The sequence below is a fragment of the Protopterus annectens genome, chromosome 7.part0, assembly GCF_019279795.1.
Source record: "Protopterus annectens isolate FY-2018-M chromosome 7.part0, PAN1.0, whole genome shotgun sequence".
Taxonomy (NCBI): domain Eukaryota; kingdom Metazoa; phylum Chordata; order Ceratodontiformes; family Protopteridae; genus Protopterus; species Protopterus annectens.
In genome coordinates, this window is record NC_056739.1 from 1,617,748,815 (window position 1) to 1,617,769,581 (window position 20,767).

General features: G+C 41.5%; 1 protein-coding gene across 1 annotated transcript in view; it reads right to left on the reverse strand.

Moving 5' to 3' along the window:
* LOC122807148 (transmembrane reductase CYB561D2) overlaps window positions 1-20,767 on the reverse strand; it is a 902,611-nt gene that overhangs the window by 604,800 nt on the left and 277,044 nt on the right. The window contains exon 2 of the mRNA XM_044078162.1: window positions 19,571-19,807. Within this exon, the coding sequence (XP_043934097.1) occupies window positions 19,571-19,697 (127 nt within the window). The 5' untranslated portion in view covers window positions 19,698-19,807. The remainder of the gene's footprint in view (window positions 1-19,570; window positions 19,808-20,767) is intronic.

Genomic DNA, 20,767 nt, shown 5'->3' on the forward strand with positions numbered 1-20,767 from the left:
GAAATTAAAGGGGCCACATAAGAAATTCGTGGCACCCCAACATTTTGCCCTCAAAACTGGGTTGAGAGGTATGCTCACCATACAGCAGTGAGTGTATAAAGTGCTGAGAGTAAGAGTCAGTTGCATGCATAAAAAATATTAGCAACACTAGGTTTCCTATACAAGGTGGAAGCCATTAGCTTATTTTAAATATAGATCTTAACACCTAAATAAGAAATAACTTGTGCTTAAACCTCATAAGTAAAAAGTAAACCAACATTAGTATTGCTAATCTTGCCCATAAACTCAAAAAATAACTCTTCGGGACCATTTAAAATAAAAAAAAATATCTATATAACACAAAAAAAAAAAAAAAAAAAAAACATAAGCATCAAAGTATGAATCATCATAAATATACATCTTTCAAACCACCCATAAATAAATTTGCATTCCTGGGTGGCCCTAAGGACGGATATTCCTGAGCACCATAGAACTAAAAGATGCTCATCCCTTGGAGGCCAAATCCAATTTGTAATGAGTGATAAAGGTATGAAGTCTTGCCCAAGTGGCTGCTGCGGAGATATCATCCATAGAGGCTCTGGAATGAAAAGCTACAGAAGTAGCCATCGATCTGGTAGAATGAGCCTTTATTCTGGAAGGTAAGGATAGTTTATTCTGATGGTAGATGAAGGTAAAGATGTTTCTAAGCAAGGAGGATACAGTCACTTTGGAGACAGGTTTACCCAATTTGGGTCCCACAAAGGCCACTAACAACTGATCCATTTTCCTGAAAGATTTAGTCCTGTCCAAATAAAAACGAAGCTGCCTATGAACATCAAGGGTGTGCAAAAGATACTCCCCTCTGTTTGAATGCTGACGGAAGAAAACTGGCAGGTCAATAGATTAGTTAATTGAAAATCCAGAAATTAGCTTGGGCAAGAAGGAGGGGTCAGTACGAAGGACACTCTATCCCTTTGGAAGTTCAAGTAAGGCCACTTGACACTCAAGGTCTGTAACTCAGATACTCTTCTCGCTGAGGTAAGTGCTACTAGAAGTAGTCTTCCATGATAAAAATTTTATATCACATGAATCAGAAGGTTGGAAAGGAGGGCTTGTTAATGGCTGAAGTACCAAAGTCAAGTCCCAGGGTTCTAGGGGGGGCTTGACAGGAGATCTAATGTGTAATACTCCTTTCAAAAAGGTTTTAAACAGATGGTGTGCATCCACATCCTGCCCCCACCCGCCATTAGGGAAACCACTGTAAAAAATTTCTCCAAAGCCAACTTCATGCTTAAGACAGAAGTGGCAAACTTCACGACACCCATGCAGACGGACAATAGAGGTACGACTGCTGAATCCTACACAAATGCACTTTATAAGCACCTACATGAGTGCATGGCTTGTGCTATCCCTAAGAGAACCAAGATGCTATCCTCCAAAAAATGGAAGCCAATCTAGTGGCTCCCTGCCATAAACAAACTCTACAACAAAAGAAAGAAACTGTTGCAAAAAAGAGTAAAATCACATGGCTGGAAGAACTCCCTGGTCAGCCTCAGTAAGAAACTGAGATTCCTCATAAAATCCTCCAAAGTTAGTTATGAAAACAAAATTGCCACTGATTCTAAAGACAACCACAAATCATTCTATAGCTATGTCAAGAAACTCAATGGCAACACTCAGATCTGCTCTAAGTTACAGCACAATGCCGCTAAATATACAGAACCAACTGATATTGCCAACATCCTTGCAGATATGTTCAGTGCTGACTTTATCCCCCCCATACCCCCTAAAGGGCCCATCTCTATACCAGAAGAATGCAAAGTTGCTGTAATCATGGCTTCCCAGGTAAAAACCACACTCTCCAAAGCCAAGAACACAGCATCCATGGGACCTGACGACATCCCAGGCTGCGTTCTACATGACTTATAGAATGAACTGGCACCCCACCTAAGCACCATGTTCTTCATAGCCTCACCTCAGGCTTCGTGCACACTGAATGGAGCACAGCGACAGTCATCCCACCCTACAAAGAGGGAGCCAACACGGACCCCGGGAATTACTGCCCAATTAGCTTAACAGGCCTGGTCTGCAAGGCCATGGAACGTATCATCATGTAACTTATAAACAAAGACATTTGTAATCTCCAAACTCTGGACCCCACCCAGTTCGGGTTTGTAAAAGGCAGATCATGTCTCCTAAACCTGATAGACTTCTTTGAAGCAGTCACCAAAGCCACAGACGAGGGTAAGGTGGTTCACAGCCTACCTAGATGTCGCCAAGGCTTTAGACACCATCCCCCACTCTGGAATTATAGATAAACTCACTAAACTAGGTATAAATCCCTATGTCACAAGATGGGTTGCCAATTGGCTCACTGACAGAACCTACACTGTGAAAGTAGCAGACTCCAAATCCAACTTCAGACCAGTGACAAGTGGAGTACCACAGGGTTCAGTCCTGGGTCCTCTCCTGTTTGGTATCTACTTTTCTGAAGTATAGGCTAACACAGAAGGTCTTTGGCTAACAAAGCTGGCAGATGACTGTAAACTACGAGCCATAATTGAAACTCCTAACGATGTGGACATCCTACAAAAGGGCCTCACTGAGACAGATGCCTGGTGTCAAAGTCACGGCCTCAAGCTCAATGCCAAAAAGTGAATTGTCATCCCCTTTGGTAAGGGTGGTAGTCTACTTAACACCGAAAGTGTGATAAGAGACCTTGGGACACAGGTGGACAGTAGTCTCTTCCTTTGATAATCACATCACCACAGTAGTCAGAAAATCCTTCTACGTGGCATACCTCATCACAAAAGATTTCGCATCCAGGAAAAAAAGAGGTCATTGTTCCCCTCTACTCGTCACTCATTAGACCCATTATAGAATACAATGCCCCTTTCGGTATGTACCTCACAAGACACCTACAACAACTGGAAAGGCCGCAGAAATACCTCACAAAGAGGATTACCGGCCTCAAACAGATGCCCTATGCAGACCGTCTCAAAAAAACTCCAGCTTTACTCCGTCGCATATCGCCTACTCAGAGGCGATCTCTGCCTAACATACAAAGCTATGTCAAACCCAGAGCTATTGGACATGCTCCACTTAAAGAAATCCCAATCCCTCTGAGCTACATGCCCTAGTGACCTAAACATGGTCACCACAATAAACAGAACATGCTGGAGGGATAGATTCCTGTCCCAGAGGCTTCCCATACTCTGGAACAAACTACCTATCTATATCAAACAAAGCTCCTCATTAACACTCTTCAAGAAAAATCTTGATGACTGGATGGGATATAGGAAATTCACCCCAGGGATCACCTCTGTGGCTCTGCTCGACAGGGGCACAGGAAAAAAAATTTCTTGGGTGATGAAAGCCAGGATACCTTTATGGCTAGGCTTGTATAGGAAATTGCATAAATGAGCCAGCACTAGTAGAACACCATTTATTGTTCCATAAAGTGTGAAAACAGAATCATACGGGTTTCAGCACTTAGCCTTCTTCAGTGATAGCAAATCATTCTGTTCATTGACTACATATAGAGAAAGTCAAAATGCCAATAATTAGCATACAAATTGATGAGAGTCCATTTAAAGTAACACAATACAAATTCAGATAAACCTAATATATATCCCAAGTTTTAAACATATTAACTATCATTTTAACAATTATTTAGACAAACCAATCAACCAATATATATAACAACGAATGTATATAACAATAAACTACTGCTATACACTTTGCACAAAATGCATTATAAATGTTCATTTAGACCTGGATAGAACAATCCACCTAATCTAATGATCCATGCTTTTTCTTTTTGGTTTAATAAGTCATGACAACCATGTTTATCACTAAATTCCACCTTAACAACATCAATAATCTGAAAATAAAATTTAGCATTGGTATGAGTTAACATATGTTTATATAAAGCACTAGTACAGGATTTATTTCTAACATTGCTCAAATGTTCTGATACTCTAATTCTAAAAGGCCTAGATGTTTGGCCTATATAAAAAGCCAAACAAGAACAAGTCACCAAATAAATGACCCAACTGGTTCCACAAGTACCAAAACATCTAATGTCAAAAATGTTTGTAACATTTTTGCTGGAAAATTATTTGGATTTTTGAACATGAACACAGAGGGAACAATGACCACAAGGGAAACAACCCCTCAGTTCAACTCCTGACAGTGTACGTTGTATCAATCCCACTTTGGAATTTGTACCTCTCTTATACCAATTAAAATAGGAACCCAATGTACGGCCTCTCCTATATGAAAAAAGACATTCTTGAGGCAGAATATCTGCCAGTCTTGAATTGGTCATTAAAATATTCCAATTGTTATTAATCACACTTTTAATGACATTAATATTTCTACCAAATGTTGTAATAAATCTGATAGGAGTCTCCTTGGGAATATTTTTGTCCTTATATTTCAATAAATGATCAAGATCAAACTGTTGCACCCACTTGGAAGCCGATACTATGTCCCCATATTTATATCCCCTGGCTAGGGATCTTTTCCTAAGGTCCTGCTGAAACAGTTCATAGGTATCCTGATTTGAACATATTCTTTTAACTCTTAAAAATTGAGACATAGGGATATTTTTAAAGATATGTTGGGAATGTAAGCTACTGGCATCCAGCAACATATTATATAGTGGATATTTTCTATGAATTTTCGAATCCAAAGTGAGGTCATTGATTCTACTTACACATACATCCAAATATTGAATTTGTTGATATTGTACATTGAGAGTAAATTCGATCCCCCAAACATTGTCATTAACATATTGTACGAATTCTGACAGATATTCTAAATCACATCTCCAAATAAAGCAACAGTCGTCTAGGTACCTTCGCCATATATCCAGTTCCTCTATATATATATTATGAGATCTATCATAGATAAGACATTCCTCTATGTATCCCATAAAATGGTCAGCATATATAGGGGCAAAAGAGGCCCCCATGGCTGTACCTTGGACCTGTAAATAACATTGTTGATGAAAATAAAACACATTTTTAGTTAGCACATGCTCAACCATACAAATAATTAAGGTATTTAAACCCGGTGGATAAATATTACTTCGGTTTAACCAGTATTCTATTGCTTGTAATCCAGCCCAGTGTTGGATATTAGTATATAGTGACTTAACGTCAAGCGTACACATCAACAAACTGGGCTCTAATTGAGAATCCCTAATAATTTGTAAAAACTCTGTAGTATCATTTAATCTAGATCTAACTAATGTCAATAGTGGCTTGGGATGTAAAGTCAAAAATTCTGAAAGTGGTTTTGTTAAAGACCCTCGACCTGAAACTATAGGTCTACCCGGAGGTTTTAATAAATCCTTATGAATTTTTGGCAGTAAATAGAAAATTTGTTTCTTTGGATTCATTACCATTAATTGCATCTTAGTATTGTTATCAATAATTCCTACTTCAACTGCTTCCTCCAAAAATTCATCAATTTGTTTTTTAAACAAATCAGTAGGGTCTAAAGGCATTAACACGTAATGTTGTTTGTTATTAAGTTGGGTATAAGCCTCAACCATATATTGTTCCATATCCATTATGACCACAGCACCCCCTTTGTCTGCTGAAGTAATGACAATGTTTGGGTTAGTCCTTAAACTCTCAATGGCATGAATTTCCAAGTCAGATAAATTGTTACTTAACATAACTGCCTCTTCCTGTTTAAAATGTAGATCTTTGATCACCTTTTCCTGAAAAATGGCCATATATTTATCCATCAGTGGCTGAAAGGTAGATTTATGAAATCGAAAACCAGTAGATCTTTGTAAATTATCTGTGTGTCCAAAAAACAATTTTAAATTTAATGATCTACAAAATGTCAAAACATCCTGTAACAAAACTATATTCATTGACATAAAAAATGGGAACAAACGATAGCCCTTTATTCAATATTTTTAATTGCATTTCATTCAGAGACACAGATGAGATATTATGAACATTTACATAAACATCTATTTCTGAGTTAGAACATCCAATAACATTTCCAAGTTCTTTACCGTGTCTATGTTTGTGTTTTCTACCCCCCCTGCGTCTCTTAATCCTAAAGGGTGGACCATATTTTTGGTTCTCTTATGTGCTGGAGACTCTTGACTGGAGACAGGTTCATGCTCAGTATTTGACGATTCTTCACCAGAAGTACTATTGAGATCTGTTTTAGATCTTTTTAATATAGACCTCGGTCTCTTTTTTTTCTAAATTTAGTGGGTTGAAACTCCCTATCCCTAAACCTAACAGATTTTTTTATGCTGAAGGGCTTACCTTCTGCATAATCTGTGACATCCCTTTGAAATTTCTGTATCTTTTTATCTTTCAAATTTTGTTCTAATACCAATAAATCCTTAGAAAGTTTAGTTAGACAGGATTTATATATAGTTTGTCCTTCAAAGGGTTTAATATTGTCGCATAAGGTGTTAACCTCCACAATATTGGCATCAATACTTCTCTCATAAAAAGAAATGAGAATGTCCACAAATGACATGGTTGCTAGATGTTGAGCTTCAACCCACTCCTCATTAAGCTTATCATCCGGACCACTCACAAACGGTTGAAGTTTTATTCTAAGTCCCCTGGGGGTGATGTTCCTACCTTTGTAGGCTTTAAATAACCTAAGGTTCCACACATTATTTCTAAGTTGCCTCATACTTTTGGTTATTTTAAAAAATAGATCTTTACAGTGATCCCCTGGATCTTTTATCCTATCATTATCAGATGAAATATCCTCCCCAAGAATATCAAAGATTTGCACATCATCCTTATCTTCGGACAAACCCTTTAAAATAGTTGTCAAATCCATTTCCATACAATATAGTGAAAAATATTTAAATCAACAACAACTTATCTGCATCAAAGCCCGAAATGTCACTATATACCAAATACTCCCATATAAGTCAAGATGCCCATACCCATCAGCATATAAATGCAACATCCAATGGTTGAGAAAGCTTACCACATAAGATGATTGAGAAAGCTTACCACATTAACCTCCTTAAGTTTAGAGGCCATAAAACATGGACCCTTCCATAAACACACTGCAATAGTTCTATAAATGCAATAAACGCCGTCGCAACACTAAACTCGGCAATAGCTATCCATATATCTTCTCATATGCCAGCCACAGAAGTATAAATATCTGACCATAAACGTCCCACCATTGTCAGATATTGTATAAAATTAGATATCAATTGCTTCTGGGACCAAAAACAGTTAAATATATGGTCCTCTCAACCACAGATGTTGTAAAAAATCAGTTCTCTATATGAAATATACATGAAAATTATATGTATAAAAGTATATAAGTAACAGTTGGGGCCACGGTGCTGCCTGGACTTTGAATGTCAAAGCCAATTACACACTAATATATTGTTGGAATGGATATATAACAATTGTTTCTATTTAGTATAGAAAAAGTCCAAATTACTGGATCTTTACAATTGTAATGAAGGGCCCTCCAAAAATAAAGGACATGTATGTTTGCCTTAAACGCTGTCCTAAAATCTGGATAATTAATATGACTTTTCCAAATTCAAAACTGATATTCTTATATCATACACAGTGTGTTTGCCTTCAGAACGGATTACAGTCACCTCTAAGATGTGGCAATATTTCTATATTCGTTAACAAATTATATGGATGGTATCAATGTAATGAACAGACATGTCTCAGTTTGCCCTCAAACTCACAAACCATATTATCTTAAGAGGTTAACATTTATAGGATGTAATAAATAGTAATCCTGGACATAAACTCATTTATATGACTGAAATAGTCCAATAAAAAATGTTAGAGAAAATAAATAGGTCTCACTGTTATATTGATTTCACAAAGGTATTGGTTCCATCCAACAACACAATTCCCATTGTTTTTTCAGAACATGAAATCATATATTTCTACACCACTAGTGGAAAAAATATAGCCCTTAGTATCACACAAGAATTAGTGCAATAATCTTACTAATATGTCCAGAACTATCCCCAAAAGATAGTTTTTTATACAAGAATTTCTGTGCAAATAATGCGTCTCACAAAAATCATGGCGACCACTCTGTATGTTTCGCACCTTCCCTGTTAAACTGAAACCGTCCACTCCAAAAGGCCCGATGAATGAGGCTCTTAGTTAGATTCATTTACAAAACATATTGATCCACCTAACAATAAATGGTGTTCTACTAGTGCTGGCTCACTTATGCAATTTACTACATTTTCCTGGCCGTTGCACTTGTCCTGCGTGCAAGGTTGTTTGTGTGGTGTTTCCTAGGCTTGTATAGGCCCTAGGGCCAATAACCTAGTACCTACCTATGAACAGAAGAATTATCAAATCCATTACGAAAATTTGCGATAGCTGCTAAATGCACAGTAATTGTCAATGCTGAGGCTCCTGCATGTAGAATAGTAGTCAGGTACTGTAGGATCTTCTGAATAGGCATAGAGAAAGGGTCTATGTCCTGATCTTTGGCCCATGTAGAGAACCTAGCCCATTTACTACAATAAATTTTTCTGGTGGAAGGTTTGTGTGAAGCCAGAAGAATCTCACGGACGGGAAATGAAATATCAGGCAGCCTGGCAATCATCGGAAGTGGAGGAACCAAACTGTAAGTTTGAGGCTGTGCAAATTGGGGTGAATCAGTCCCTGAGGATGAGATAGCGGACCTTGAGATTGATCCAAGATCCACGGGCTGTGAATCAGATGAGGCCATAGGAAAGGAAACCAGACTTGACGGGACCGATAAGGGACAATGAGGATCACTTTGCTTCCCAACCTTTGAGCTTTCTGGAGGAATTTTGGGATGAGGGGAAACGGGGGAAAGGCATACAGTAGACCCAGGGGCCAATCGGGTGTTAGAGCGTCCCTCGGTGATTCCACCTGAGGGAGGATCAGGGCAAAGTAGCTTCTGCATTTGTTGTTTAGACAGGAAGCAAACAGATCGCAGCAAGGCCTGCCCCAGTGGCGGAAGATCCGATCTGCTATTACAGGATTGAGGGACCACTAGTGAGGCAACAGGATGTTCCTGCTCAGACTGTCCGGAATAAGGTTGGAACTCCCGGGAATGTGCATTGCTATAAGAAAGCGGTTGGAAGCTATCGCCCTGTGCCAAATCCTCATGGCTTCCTGACACAGGGGGTAAGACCGGTTCCACCTTGTTTGTTTATATACCAGACTGACATGTTGCAATGGTCCCGGAAGGGAGGGATGTATGGAACGCTTGCAACGCTAACAGAACTGCCCTCAATTCCAGGACATTTATGTGCAAATTAGTCTCCATGGGGGACCCGGTCGCCTGGTTCGTTTTTCCCTGGAAATGCCCCCCCACCCTAACAGGGAAGTGTCCATGGTCACCGTGGCCCTGGGCTGGGGGAGACAGAACGGTCGACACCAAAGATTTGACTCTGGCTTCATCCACCATAGCATTTCTTTCTTGCAAAGGTTTGTAAGGCGTATCATGTGGTCGAGTGGGTGGGTTAAGATCGACCATTGTGAAGAAAGGAGCCACTGTAATATTCTCATGTGCAACCTCGCCAGTGGTACTAGGGTAATGGTTGCTGCCATAGAGCCTAAGAGTTGTAGTACATGTGCTGGTACAAAGGTCTGTGGAAGGAGGGCTTGGATCTGGTGTCTTATTTTTGAAAACCTGTGAGGAGGGAGGGAAGCTTGACAGGATGTTGTGTCATTGCTCCAATAAATTCCAATGTTTTTGCTGGGGACATTTGAGATTTGTCCTTGTTGATCATAATCCCCAAGAGGAGAGCCTTGAGTGTAAGACAGGCTGTGGATTAGACTATTCCTGGTCGAGGCGGTAAAGAGCCAATCATCTAGATACAGAAACACCTGAAATCCTTGTAGTCGAAGATGAGCTACTACAACTGCCATAGATTTGGTGAACACTCAGGGGCTGTTAAGAGACTGAATGGCAGTACCCTGAACTGGTAGTGATGGTCTCTCAGCCGGAAGCAGAGAAATCTCCGAGACCACTAATCCATCTTTATGTGGTAATACGCATCCTGGAGATCTATAGACCACATCCAGTTGTTCTAAAAGGGAGAATGGACTGTACTGTGATCATATGGAATTTTTGAGGTTTCATAAATTTGTTCAATAGGCTGAGATCCAGGATTGGTCTCCAGTCCCCTGTCTTTTTTGGCACTAAAAAGAACCTCAAGTAAAACCCGGATCCTCTCTGGCCTGGTGGGACTGGTTGGATGACTCTTTTTCTTAGCAGCTTTTCTATTTCTAAGGCTGCTACCTCGCTCTGACTTGGTGGCACATCGGGGATTTGTTTGACGGATCTGGGAGTTAAATCGAATGGAATATGGTAGCCTCTGGATATTATTCTCTGCACCCAAACATCGGTAGTAATAAGTTGCCAGGCCGGTAGGTGCAGAAAAAAATGACACCTGACTACAATCGGGCCGCTGCTCAGGAGCACTGGTAGGGTCAGCCGGAGAAGGACTCTCTAGCACCCTGGTTACACGGACCCCCTCTGCCTCGAAAGGGGCATCTTCCAGATTAGTTCCCCCCTCTGCCCCAGGGGGATTGCTCACCACGAGTGTCACGAAAAGATCCTTGGGACTTTTTGAACCCAATTTCCCTCCCCTCTGGTTTCTGGAATAGGACCTCTGGGGGGTGGAAATACGTATGCCCACAGCAGACAAGGCCTTTCCGTCTTTCTCACTTCGTGCTATTGTGTCTCGTACTTTGGGACCAAAAAGTGCAGATTCGTCGACAGACTCGTTGACGAAGGAAGATTTAAAGGGGTCTGCGAAATCACACAAATGCATCCAAGCATGATGTCTCATGACAATGCCTGATACGGCAGCTCAAGCTGCTCCCTCAGTGGTGTGAGATACCAAACACATCGAGGAGTTCGAGATAGATTCTAGGGTATCTAGCTGCGAGGCAACAGTGTCACGCACCTCATCAGGCAGTACCCCCGCCAAACAGGTATACATTTCAGAAATTGGGTCTCTTTGGAGGCGAGTGAAATGTACCAGATAGTTCAGCGACCGAATGGCAAAGGTCACTGAAGTATAGGTCCGCTTCCCCAGTCTGTCTATGGCCCGAGATTCCTTGTTCGGAGGATGGACAGTGTAACTATCTTCTGCCAGTTCCCTATTTGGTGGCCGCCACGACCATGGAATCAACCGTTAACTGCTTAGACCAGTTGGGCTGGTCTTCGTGGGTGGATAAAATTTTGTCCGGCCACCCGGGGACAGGTTTTACATTGTCCGGGGCCTTCCAGGCACATGGCATGATCAGCTTTACAAGCTCATCCGCAGGTGGGGTCACCCAGGAAGTAGACTGCAGGGCACAGAAGGCCTGCAAGAACACAGATTCCTCCGAAGAAGGGTTAGAGGACTTACAGTCGATTCTCTGCTTGAGGATTTTGAGATTGTCTCCAAATGAAACATCTTCTGGGGGAGACCGTGGGGACCCTTCTCCCTCATCGCAATCGGTGTCCTCAGCGACAAGATTCTTCAGGGGAATCAAGGTGCTTCCTCTTGTACTGTTTCTTCCAGGATGGCTCCCCAGTGGGATCTTCTGAAGAGGACTCCGGAAAAAGAGTTCCCTTAAAAGGGAGGTCTTGCAGCTCACGTGCCTGGGATCCTAAAGTAGGGGGTTGGGACAGCTGTATGCTATTGGGGGATTCTGGCGTCGATACTATTGGTGCTGACTGTAGTGATGTGAAGGCAAGGATCCTCTCCATCACCTGGAAAGCAGGCCCACTTGAGGAGAGATGGGAGCCCGGAACCAAGAAGGACAACCTTCGAGCCGGGGTCACACCCCGCCTGAGGAGCCCGCCTCCAGGTGAGGAGTTCCGAGAGAACTGGAAGCTGTCGGAGCTGTGGACATAGACAGCACCAGCAGAAAAATAGGCACTGGACTAGGTACCTTGGTGCCGACAGCCCAAAAACTACGAGTCTACCGGCTCCAATGGAGCCGATGCAGTAAGGGAGGCTTGTGCCGACAGGAAACTCCGCAGTCAGAGCCGAAACATTATGCACCGGGGTGGTCATTGGTACCGAGATCTCCAGAGAATGGGAAGAGGCCGGAGGAGGATAAACTGGTGAATATGCTGTGAAGGGTGCCGTGCCAAAGGGAATGGAAGGTCTAGCCATGGTGGGCAATCCCCTAGCTGCCAGAAGCTGGTCCACAACCCGCACTACATCTTCTTCAGATAGGCTCCTGGTGGATCTATAGGAGGCTGCTGAAGGAGAGTCAGGTCTTTCAAGAAAGGGGCTAAACTGGTGCCCGAAAACGGGTCGTAAGTTGGAGAGTATCTGGTTCTTGGGAGATGTTTAACCTTAGGAACCGAGGTCATAGTCTGTCTTACCATGTCATACCATTCTTTTTGGCCCCAAAACTCTGACTGAAATACTAAAGGGAGGGGATTATCCATTTTCATCAAGGATACACACACCTCCAGATTAGTGGCACTGCATGAGGCAGCGGAAACCATCCATGTGCAACTAACAGTAGGTAAAATTGCTTTTCAGTTTGTTGCCTGCTACAGATCACCCACCTTGTCTCAGGACCCCCACTCGGCATTCCTGAGAACATTGGAGAAAATGAAGGTCTCACCAAACACCATGATACTGGGGGATTTCAATTACCCAAACATTGACTGGGAAAACTACTCAAGTCCCAACTCTTTCGCCCAACGGTTCCTGGAGTTTATAAACTCAAATGCCATGGAACAACTGGTCACCACTCCCACAAGAGGGGACAACATATTGGATTTGGTCATCACCAACATGGGGGTTCAATGTTCCACACCAGAGGTAAACCCCTCGTTGGCAAGATCAGACCATAAACTAATCACAATGGACATCCACATCCCAACCCCACCCCCAGCCAAGGAAACCACTGTGAAAAATTTCTCAAAAGCAAACTTCACACTTCTCAAGACCGAGGTAGAAAGTTTCAAAGCTCCCGGGCTAATGGAAAATGCTACCCAAACCGCAGAATCCTTTACAAATGCACTCTATGAGCACCTACAGGAATGCATGGATCGTGCTCATCCCAAGTAAAACCAAGACTCACTCCTCCAAAAACAGGAGACCAGTCTGGTGGACCTCGGCCATAAATAAGCTATACAACAGAAGGAGGAAACTATTGCATGATAAGGCAAAATCCCAAAAAGAAAGGCATCCCTGATCAGTACTAGCAAGAAACTTCTATCCCTCATAAAATCATCAAAGGCTAGCTTTGAAAGAAAAATTGCCAAAGACTCAAGATAATCACAAGGCGTTCTTTAGTTAAGTCAAGAATCTGGGTGGCAACTCTCAGATCTGCTCTGAGCTGGTGCAAAATGGCACAAAATACACTGAACCCACTGACATTGCCAACATCCTGGCGGACAGGTTCAGTGCAAACTTTAACCCCCCTTCCCCCCAAAAGGGCCAGAGTCTATCCCAGAAGAATGCAGTCCCCCAGACATCACAGACACACAGGTGAAAGCAGCCCTCTCCAAAGTAAAAAAAAACACAGCATCAATGAGACCGGATGGTATCCCGGGCTGCATCTTACACGATCTCCAAAATGAACTAAACCCTCACATAAATTCACTGTTCCAACTCAGCCTTACCACAGGTTATGTACCCAAAGAATGGCATACAGCAACAGTAATCCCGCTCCACAAAGGTGGTGCCACAATGGATCCCAGGAACTATAGCCCTATAAGCCTGACTAGCCTGGTCTGCAAGGCTATGGAGTGCATCATCATGGATCTCATAAACAAAGACATTGGGAACCTCCAAACACTGGACCCTACCCAATTCGGCTTTGTTAAAGGCAGATCTTGCCTCTCAAACCTAGTTGACTTCTTCAAAATAGTAACCAAAGCCATAGATGAGGGGAAAGGTAGTCCACACAGCCTACCTGGACCTCGCAAATGCCATTGACACAATACCCTACTCTGGCATCATAAATAAGCTTACCAGCTTAAATATTAACCCATATGTCACAAGATGGGTTGCAAACTGGCTCAGGGATAGAACTCACATGGTCAGAGTCAAGGGTGCCATGTCGGACTCTAAACTGGTTACAAGTGGCGTCCCACATGGCTCAGTCCTGGGACCTCTCTTGTTCGATATATACTTCTCTGAGGTACAGGCAAACACGGGAGGACTGTGGCTTACCAAGATCGCAGATGACTGCAAACTGGGAGCCATAATCGACTCGCCGGCTGACACAAGCATCCTCCAGAAGGGCCTTATTGAGACGGATACCTGGTGTCAGAACCATGGCCTCAAGCTAAATGCCAAAAAATGCATAGTCATCCCCTTTGGGAAAAACAAAGTGCCCATAAACTACCACATAGGTGGTAATCCACTAAATACGGAAGAAGTAATTAGGGATTTGGGGACCCAAGTAGATAGTAACCTCTCCTTTGACAATCACATTGCCAAAGTGGTTAGAAAAACCTTCGATATAGCTCACCTAATCACAAAAGGGTTCACATCTAGATCAAGAGAGGTCATTGTGCCCCTCTACTCATTGCTCATCAGGCCCATAATTGAGTACAATGCCCCATTTGGGATATACCTTACCCGACACCTGCAGCAGCTGGAGACAGCTCAAAAATACCTCACCAAGAGGATTGTGGGCCTCAAACAGATGCCCTATGCAGCTTGACTAAAGAAACTCCAGCTTTAATCAGTTGCTTACTGCCTACTCAAAGGCGATCTCTGCCTGACGTACAAGGCCATGTCTAACCCGGAATTGTTGGACATGCTCCCCCTCAAGAAAACCAGATTCATTAGAGCTACACGCTCCAGGGATTTAAACCTTAGCACAACAATAAAAAGGACATGCTGGAGGGATAGATTCATATCCCAAAGGCTTCCCCCGCTCTGGAATAGAATCCAATCCATGTTAGGCAGAGCCACTCGCTGACCCTCTTCAAGAGAAATCTTGATGAGTGGATGGGAAATCATAAACTTACTCCTGGGATCACTTCTATGGCCCTGCTGGCCAGAGGCTCAGGAATCTAGTCTAAAAGGGAGGCGAAAGCCAACACATTCTGGCTAGGCTTATAAATGCCCTAGGGCAGATAGCCTAGTACCTACCTATGAACCTCTGGAGCCAAATAAGCTGTCAGCATTGTGGCCGGGGATGGTGCCGAAGCGTGTATGGTCGTCAAAGCCAGTGTCAGGAACAAGGATGGCACCGAAGAAGATGGTGCCGAAGCTCGGCGCCAAGGGAGAAGACACAGAGCTTGTTGCCGAAGTTGTCTGCGCCGAGGGCGCCAGACAAGCTTGGTGCCAACACTGTTCCGTAATGGTCGGGGATGTAGGAACAGAGTGATTCCGTTTCTCCTTGTGTTTCTTGGTTTTAGGAGGTGGTGAGACCTCCATCCCAGAGAGAGCCACCGAAAAAGGCGTTTTGACTAAACCTTTCAAGAGTGGTTTGTTTTTGCGCTCTGCTAGAGTACAATTACTAAAACTAGAGCAGATGTCACATGAAGCATTTATATGGTCCACGCCCAAACAATAAACGCACTAAGCGTAACCGTCTGTTGGGCATCTTTAGCCCACAGTTGTTGCACTGTTTAAACCCCAATTTAGCTTTTTCTGACATAGTGTACTGACAAGAAACTACTAGAAAGGAAACAACAAGTTTTGAGAGAAACTACACAAAAATACAGAAATTTTTAATAAGCTTTGTGAGAGAAGGCTTGGCACGTCTGACGAGGAATGTGGCAAACTAGATCTGAAGAGACTATGAGAAGGGCATTATGGGTAGGTCTTAGCTGAGAGTCTTTGCCTGGCGCGAGTTGGAAACGGCTGTGTTGGTTCAGAGGATGGAACCGAAGTCCTATCAGTAAGGAATAAATAAAGATTTACAATATCAGATCAATTGCTAGAAAATGCAAGCCTTAACACATATAAAATATCAGGAAGCAACTGTACCTCTTTCAAGAAATACAAAATGGGTTTTAAATCTGCATCATACTGCATAGAAGAATACAAAGAGGTAACATCTACAGTAGGAATCTTCCCATTTCACCTGCTTAACCATACCAAAAATTGATAACTATTCCTTACATACAAAGGTAAACCAAAAACATACATCTGCAAAATCATATGCAATACTATCCCCACTCTTTCCCATGGACCCCCAACTTGTGATAAAATCAGCCTCCCAGGAGGGCCACTCCTATCTTTATGAACTTTGGGAAGAGCATAAAAAAGGCGGGATACACAGACTTAACATAAATAAACTATTCTTTATTCAGTCAGAAAGAACACCCTTCTGCACCAAACAATCTGAAAATGCATATCATATAAAGTGTTATCGTTGTGTTCTAAATATTCCTCCTTATTATACAAAAAGCTTAAAACATTATTTTATAAAAGTCCTTTTGCATTATTACAATTGTAACCCCCTTATCCACAGATTTCATAATTATGATTCATTCCTCTGCAGTCTTTTTATTGCAAACCATTCATCTCTGGACATACAGTACTTCACAAAATATTTATTTTATTTATTACATGTGTTTACTAGGTAGTGTCCGACTGAGCTAGGGGTTCGTTTTTAGTGGAGACCCAGGGAGAAAAGCTCCACAGTATTTCAAACAATGACTGCAAACAATACAGGCATTTAGAGAATATGACTGATGGAGCAATACAGGCAGTAGTACAAACAAAGCAATTGCAGCATACAGTACTGTGCTATTTTTATACAAGATAAATAATGTAACAGTGGACAGTAGTTAGATGAGAACTGAAATAGAAGTGGGTTAGTAGTTATCCAGGGGAGTGGCAAAAGAACTGCCAATGATTAGTTAGATGACCCTTTAGGAGTGCTTTGAACTGAATATGAGTTGGGTTTTTTGTTACTGTCTCTGGAACAGTGATCCATTTTGGCTATTTTGTGAGAGTAAAGGAGTCACCATGATAGTGATGGGAGCTGAAGACCTTGAGTAAGAGTTTGTTAGAAGATCTGAGATTGTTACTAGGTTGGACTAGGTGGGAGATAGCAGGGCAGTTACTGGGGGAAATAGATTATGTTTTGGGCTAAGCTTATATGATTAAGCGATAAAAGGTTGGGGAGCTCTAGCCAGTATAACTGTGAGAGAGCTAAACAGTGGTGAGATCTGTGTGGTTGATTGGTGCATATTTGGCTATCTTGTTGCAGCATGATTCTAGGCTATTGCGGTCCAATTTTCTAAGATTAGTGAATATGAGGGAAGCATACAGGAGGGTGGATAGTAGATGTGTGTGAGCAGTGGTTAGCCTGGCGTTGGGAGTAAGGTATGGTTTGGCCCTTATTTAGAACATTCATCGATATACATATTATGTTTTACTAGATTATGAAATATCATTGCCGTACTATTTTTAAAAGGTGGAATAAAATTTTTCTGACTCTAAATTTGTTAAAAAAAGCAAGCTTTATCTAAATCAGTCTCATTTTCAACCATTATTGGATCTCTAGAAGCAAAATAATGTTTCAACTTTCATTTTATACCCCTGCATAAGGTACGTGCCAGAGAACACCGCCAACACAAATTAAACACTTACAGTGTAGAAGGATGACATCACTGCATCATGAGTATCTACATTTTTGGTATCGTCTCATAAGGTCCAAGAAGTATACAATGTAATATACACCAAAACTGTGAAACAAGACAGCTCTGTGGCATACAGAAATAAAGTCCCGACTTTGGTGCAGGTGACCCAAGTACGATTAACAACTCAGGTGCTTACAGGAGCTGGGCAATGGATGGGAGTGGGTCATCATGCCCATCTGGGTGGGGAGAGGACTAGGCAGTTCTGGATTAAGTAGTGTGGGCATTAGGTGTTAAACTCAGTGGACTCTGAGCCTACCAAGCCCACTATGCCCAAGTGCATTTGCATTGTAAGCTGATGGAAACTCTACATGAGAAGGGACACTTCCTGACAGAAGAATGCAACAGCACAGCTTGGTACAGCTACAGTTGCGGGGATGTGGTTTTCCCAGGGGCAGAGAGTGGGCTGCCCTTTGGGACTAGTAATCTGACTCTCGAGAAATAGGTGACTGTGATTTTCAGGTAGGAATAAATGAACAGTAGGGGTCTTTCCTAGTACAGGACTGCCTAGCTCCCATACTTCTGTAATGAATGGGCCAATTAGGTGGAAGTAGAGAAATCAAAGTCTGGCGGAACCAAAAAAAAAAACAGAAGTAAAATAACTTAGCTGTATCAACTCTAATCAGCAAAAAGGCAGTTTGATTGGGTTTACAGAAAATATTTGCAAGAGATAATCAAATGCAGAAGGATTAACAGTCTTTTTAGTTAGGAAACAAAAATCTCCATCTACTCCATCTCTTATACTTAAAGATGAAATAAGGAAAGGAATGACTTTTGAGACCATCTAGCCTACCAAATACTGTCCAGTTCGAATAAAGGTGCTTTTGTTCCAATACTTTTCCTGAAATTTATTCTAATACTCATTACATCCTGTAGTCAAAGCAAGTCCAATGCAACTTGACTCTTGGCTTTTTTTTCCCCAGGTAACATCGGTTTTTGCAGTTATTTCAACTGGTGTCCACTTTTTTCTTCTCTACAAAAAACATACTTTTGGGTAATCCTCCTGAACTGCCCTTCAACCACAACACACATACATATATACATATTATATATTACACACACACACACACACACACACACACACACACACACACACACACACACACGTATCAATCTCTTCAAAAATGGCTTGAAACAATATTTTAAACCACATTGGTTCTGCCCCTGTGCTAACCCAGATTAACCACCACTCTATCTAATAAAGATAAAAACATTGTGTGCATTCTCTCCTCATATCTAATTTGCAAACTGTTGCCACATTATGTTTATGTAAAGTTACTATGAATCCTGTGAGTTCCTTGCTATGGACTGCATTTTGTATGTTTGTTTGTCTTTCGGCTTTTTCCCGATAAAGGGATCGCCAGAGCGGAACTCCGGTCCGCTAATGATTGGCAGTAAATTTTTACGAAACGCTGAGGTGCCAGCTCGATGCCCAACCTTCAACGAAGGCACACCCATTTATGCACGCATGTCTTTCAAACGCTACCCAACCGTGGGGAGGACATGCAGACTCCACACAGAAGGCACTCCCAAGCCATGCTGAGAATCGAACGGGGGAACCTCTTGCTGTGAGGTAACAATGCTACCGCTATACCACCGCGGCTATTATGGACCACATTTTGTATATACTTGTAAATTTGCATGGCTCTTAACTGTTTTTGCCTTATGTGCGTCTCTGGATCTTTTCTCCCCAGGCCTCCACTGAAAATGGACATATATCCAGTTGGACTATCCCGGTCAACAAATGTAAAATTTAAACAAAATTTATATATATATATATATATATATATATATATATATATATATATATATATATATATATATACACACACACACATACATACACATACACACACAGACACACTTTTTGTTTCAGCTTTTTACATTTAATTGCCAATCCTCTTCAGAGCACAGCTTCTACCCAAACTATTTCAAAATGTATTTATATAACATTTAGTGACTGCCATTAAGTTATACTCACTTGACCCAGGCCGTGCAACTGTAGTGACAAAGACTGTGAACCCAAAAGACAGGAGGTGTGCAAGAGTCCCTGCGATAATGCGTAGAATGTGGTACAGTTTGGCTTCATATTCTGCTGTCAGTGCCATATTTAGATAAATAACTTCAGGAATTTCCACAAAAATGAAAGGTAGACACACTGTACTTCCTTTTACCACAGCAATGTAATTTGCAAGTAGTTTGCCAGAATTTGGAAGTCCTTCCAAAAAAATAAAAAGAAAATGAATTAGCTTTGTCCACAGTCCAGGTTCCACTTGCTATAATAGTAATGCCTGTATCTGTCAGAAGCAGCACAGACTGGCAACCTTGTCTGTCTGTTTACCTGTTAAGGAAAAAAAGAATGAGGCAGACGAAGAAAACTTAGAACATTACTTGCCCAGTACCTGTAATGCGGCCACTAAACTGATTTGATTTTTTGCCACTGAAAAGCTGAGATGAATTCTACCAAATTAATATTTAAACACAGTTCAGCTTACACTGTGGTTTACCATTACATTTTTTTTCTGGTAACTATAAAAGTACAGTTGTATAAAATCTTAGCATAACAGTCGATATCACATTCTTCTCTGTTGCTGTAGTCATAATCTAAGTAGTGTTGTCAACTTATGTCAAAAATTCTGGACATGTACATGAAAGCAAAATGCATGTAAATTTGGTACCCCCCCCCCAATGCAACCATTCCTAGGTCCCATTACTTGACTATTTCTCAATTTCTCCCCAGTTGCCATAACACTGTTCAAAACGTTCAGTGTGCATACTGCTTTACTTCTATGATTACAGATATTTGGATTTAATTTAAAACTTTTATTTCAAATTTTATATCACAAACATTAATAGACATTTGCTAAACAAAGCAGTACAGTCTTCACAATGAAAACAGGCTTAGCATTAAAATTCCTCTGCCTTTGAAAGTCACATTCACTGAAAAAGAACTGAAATCCAGTCAAAGAAAACGCATCTGGCCGGTGGTGGATTAAGTTTACCTTGGGGCTGTTTTCAAATCATATGACCCTTGCACACATTTTAGAATCGTGCAAAGGTTCTTTGATTCACCTTCCTGGTTGTATTAAATAATCCCTTGTATACTGCACCACTTGTTGAAGCATGCTTTAAATTTGCTGTTTTGTACATTTTTCCAGTAGGCAATGAAGAAAAAAAT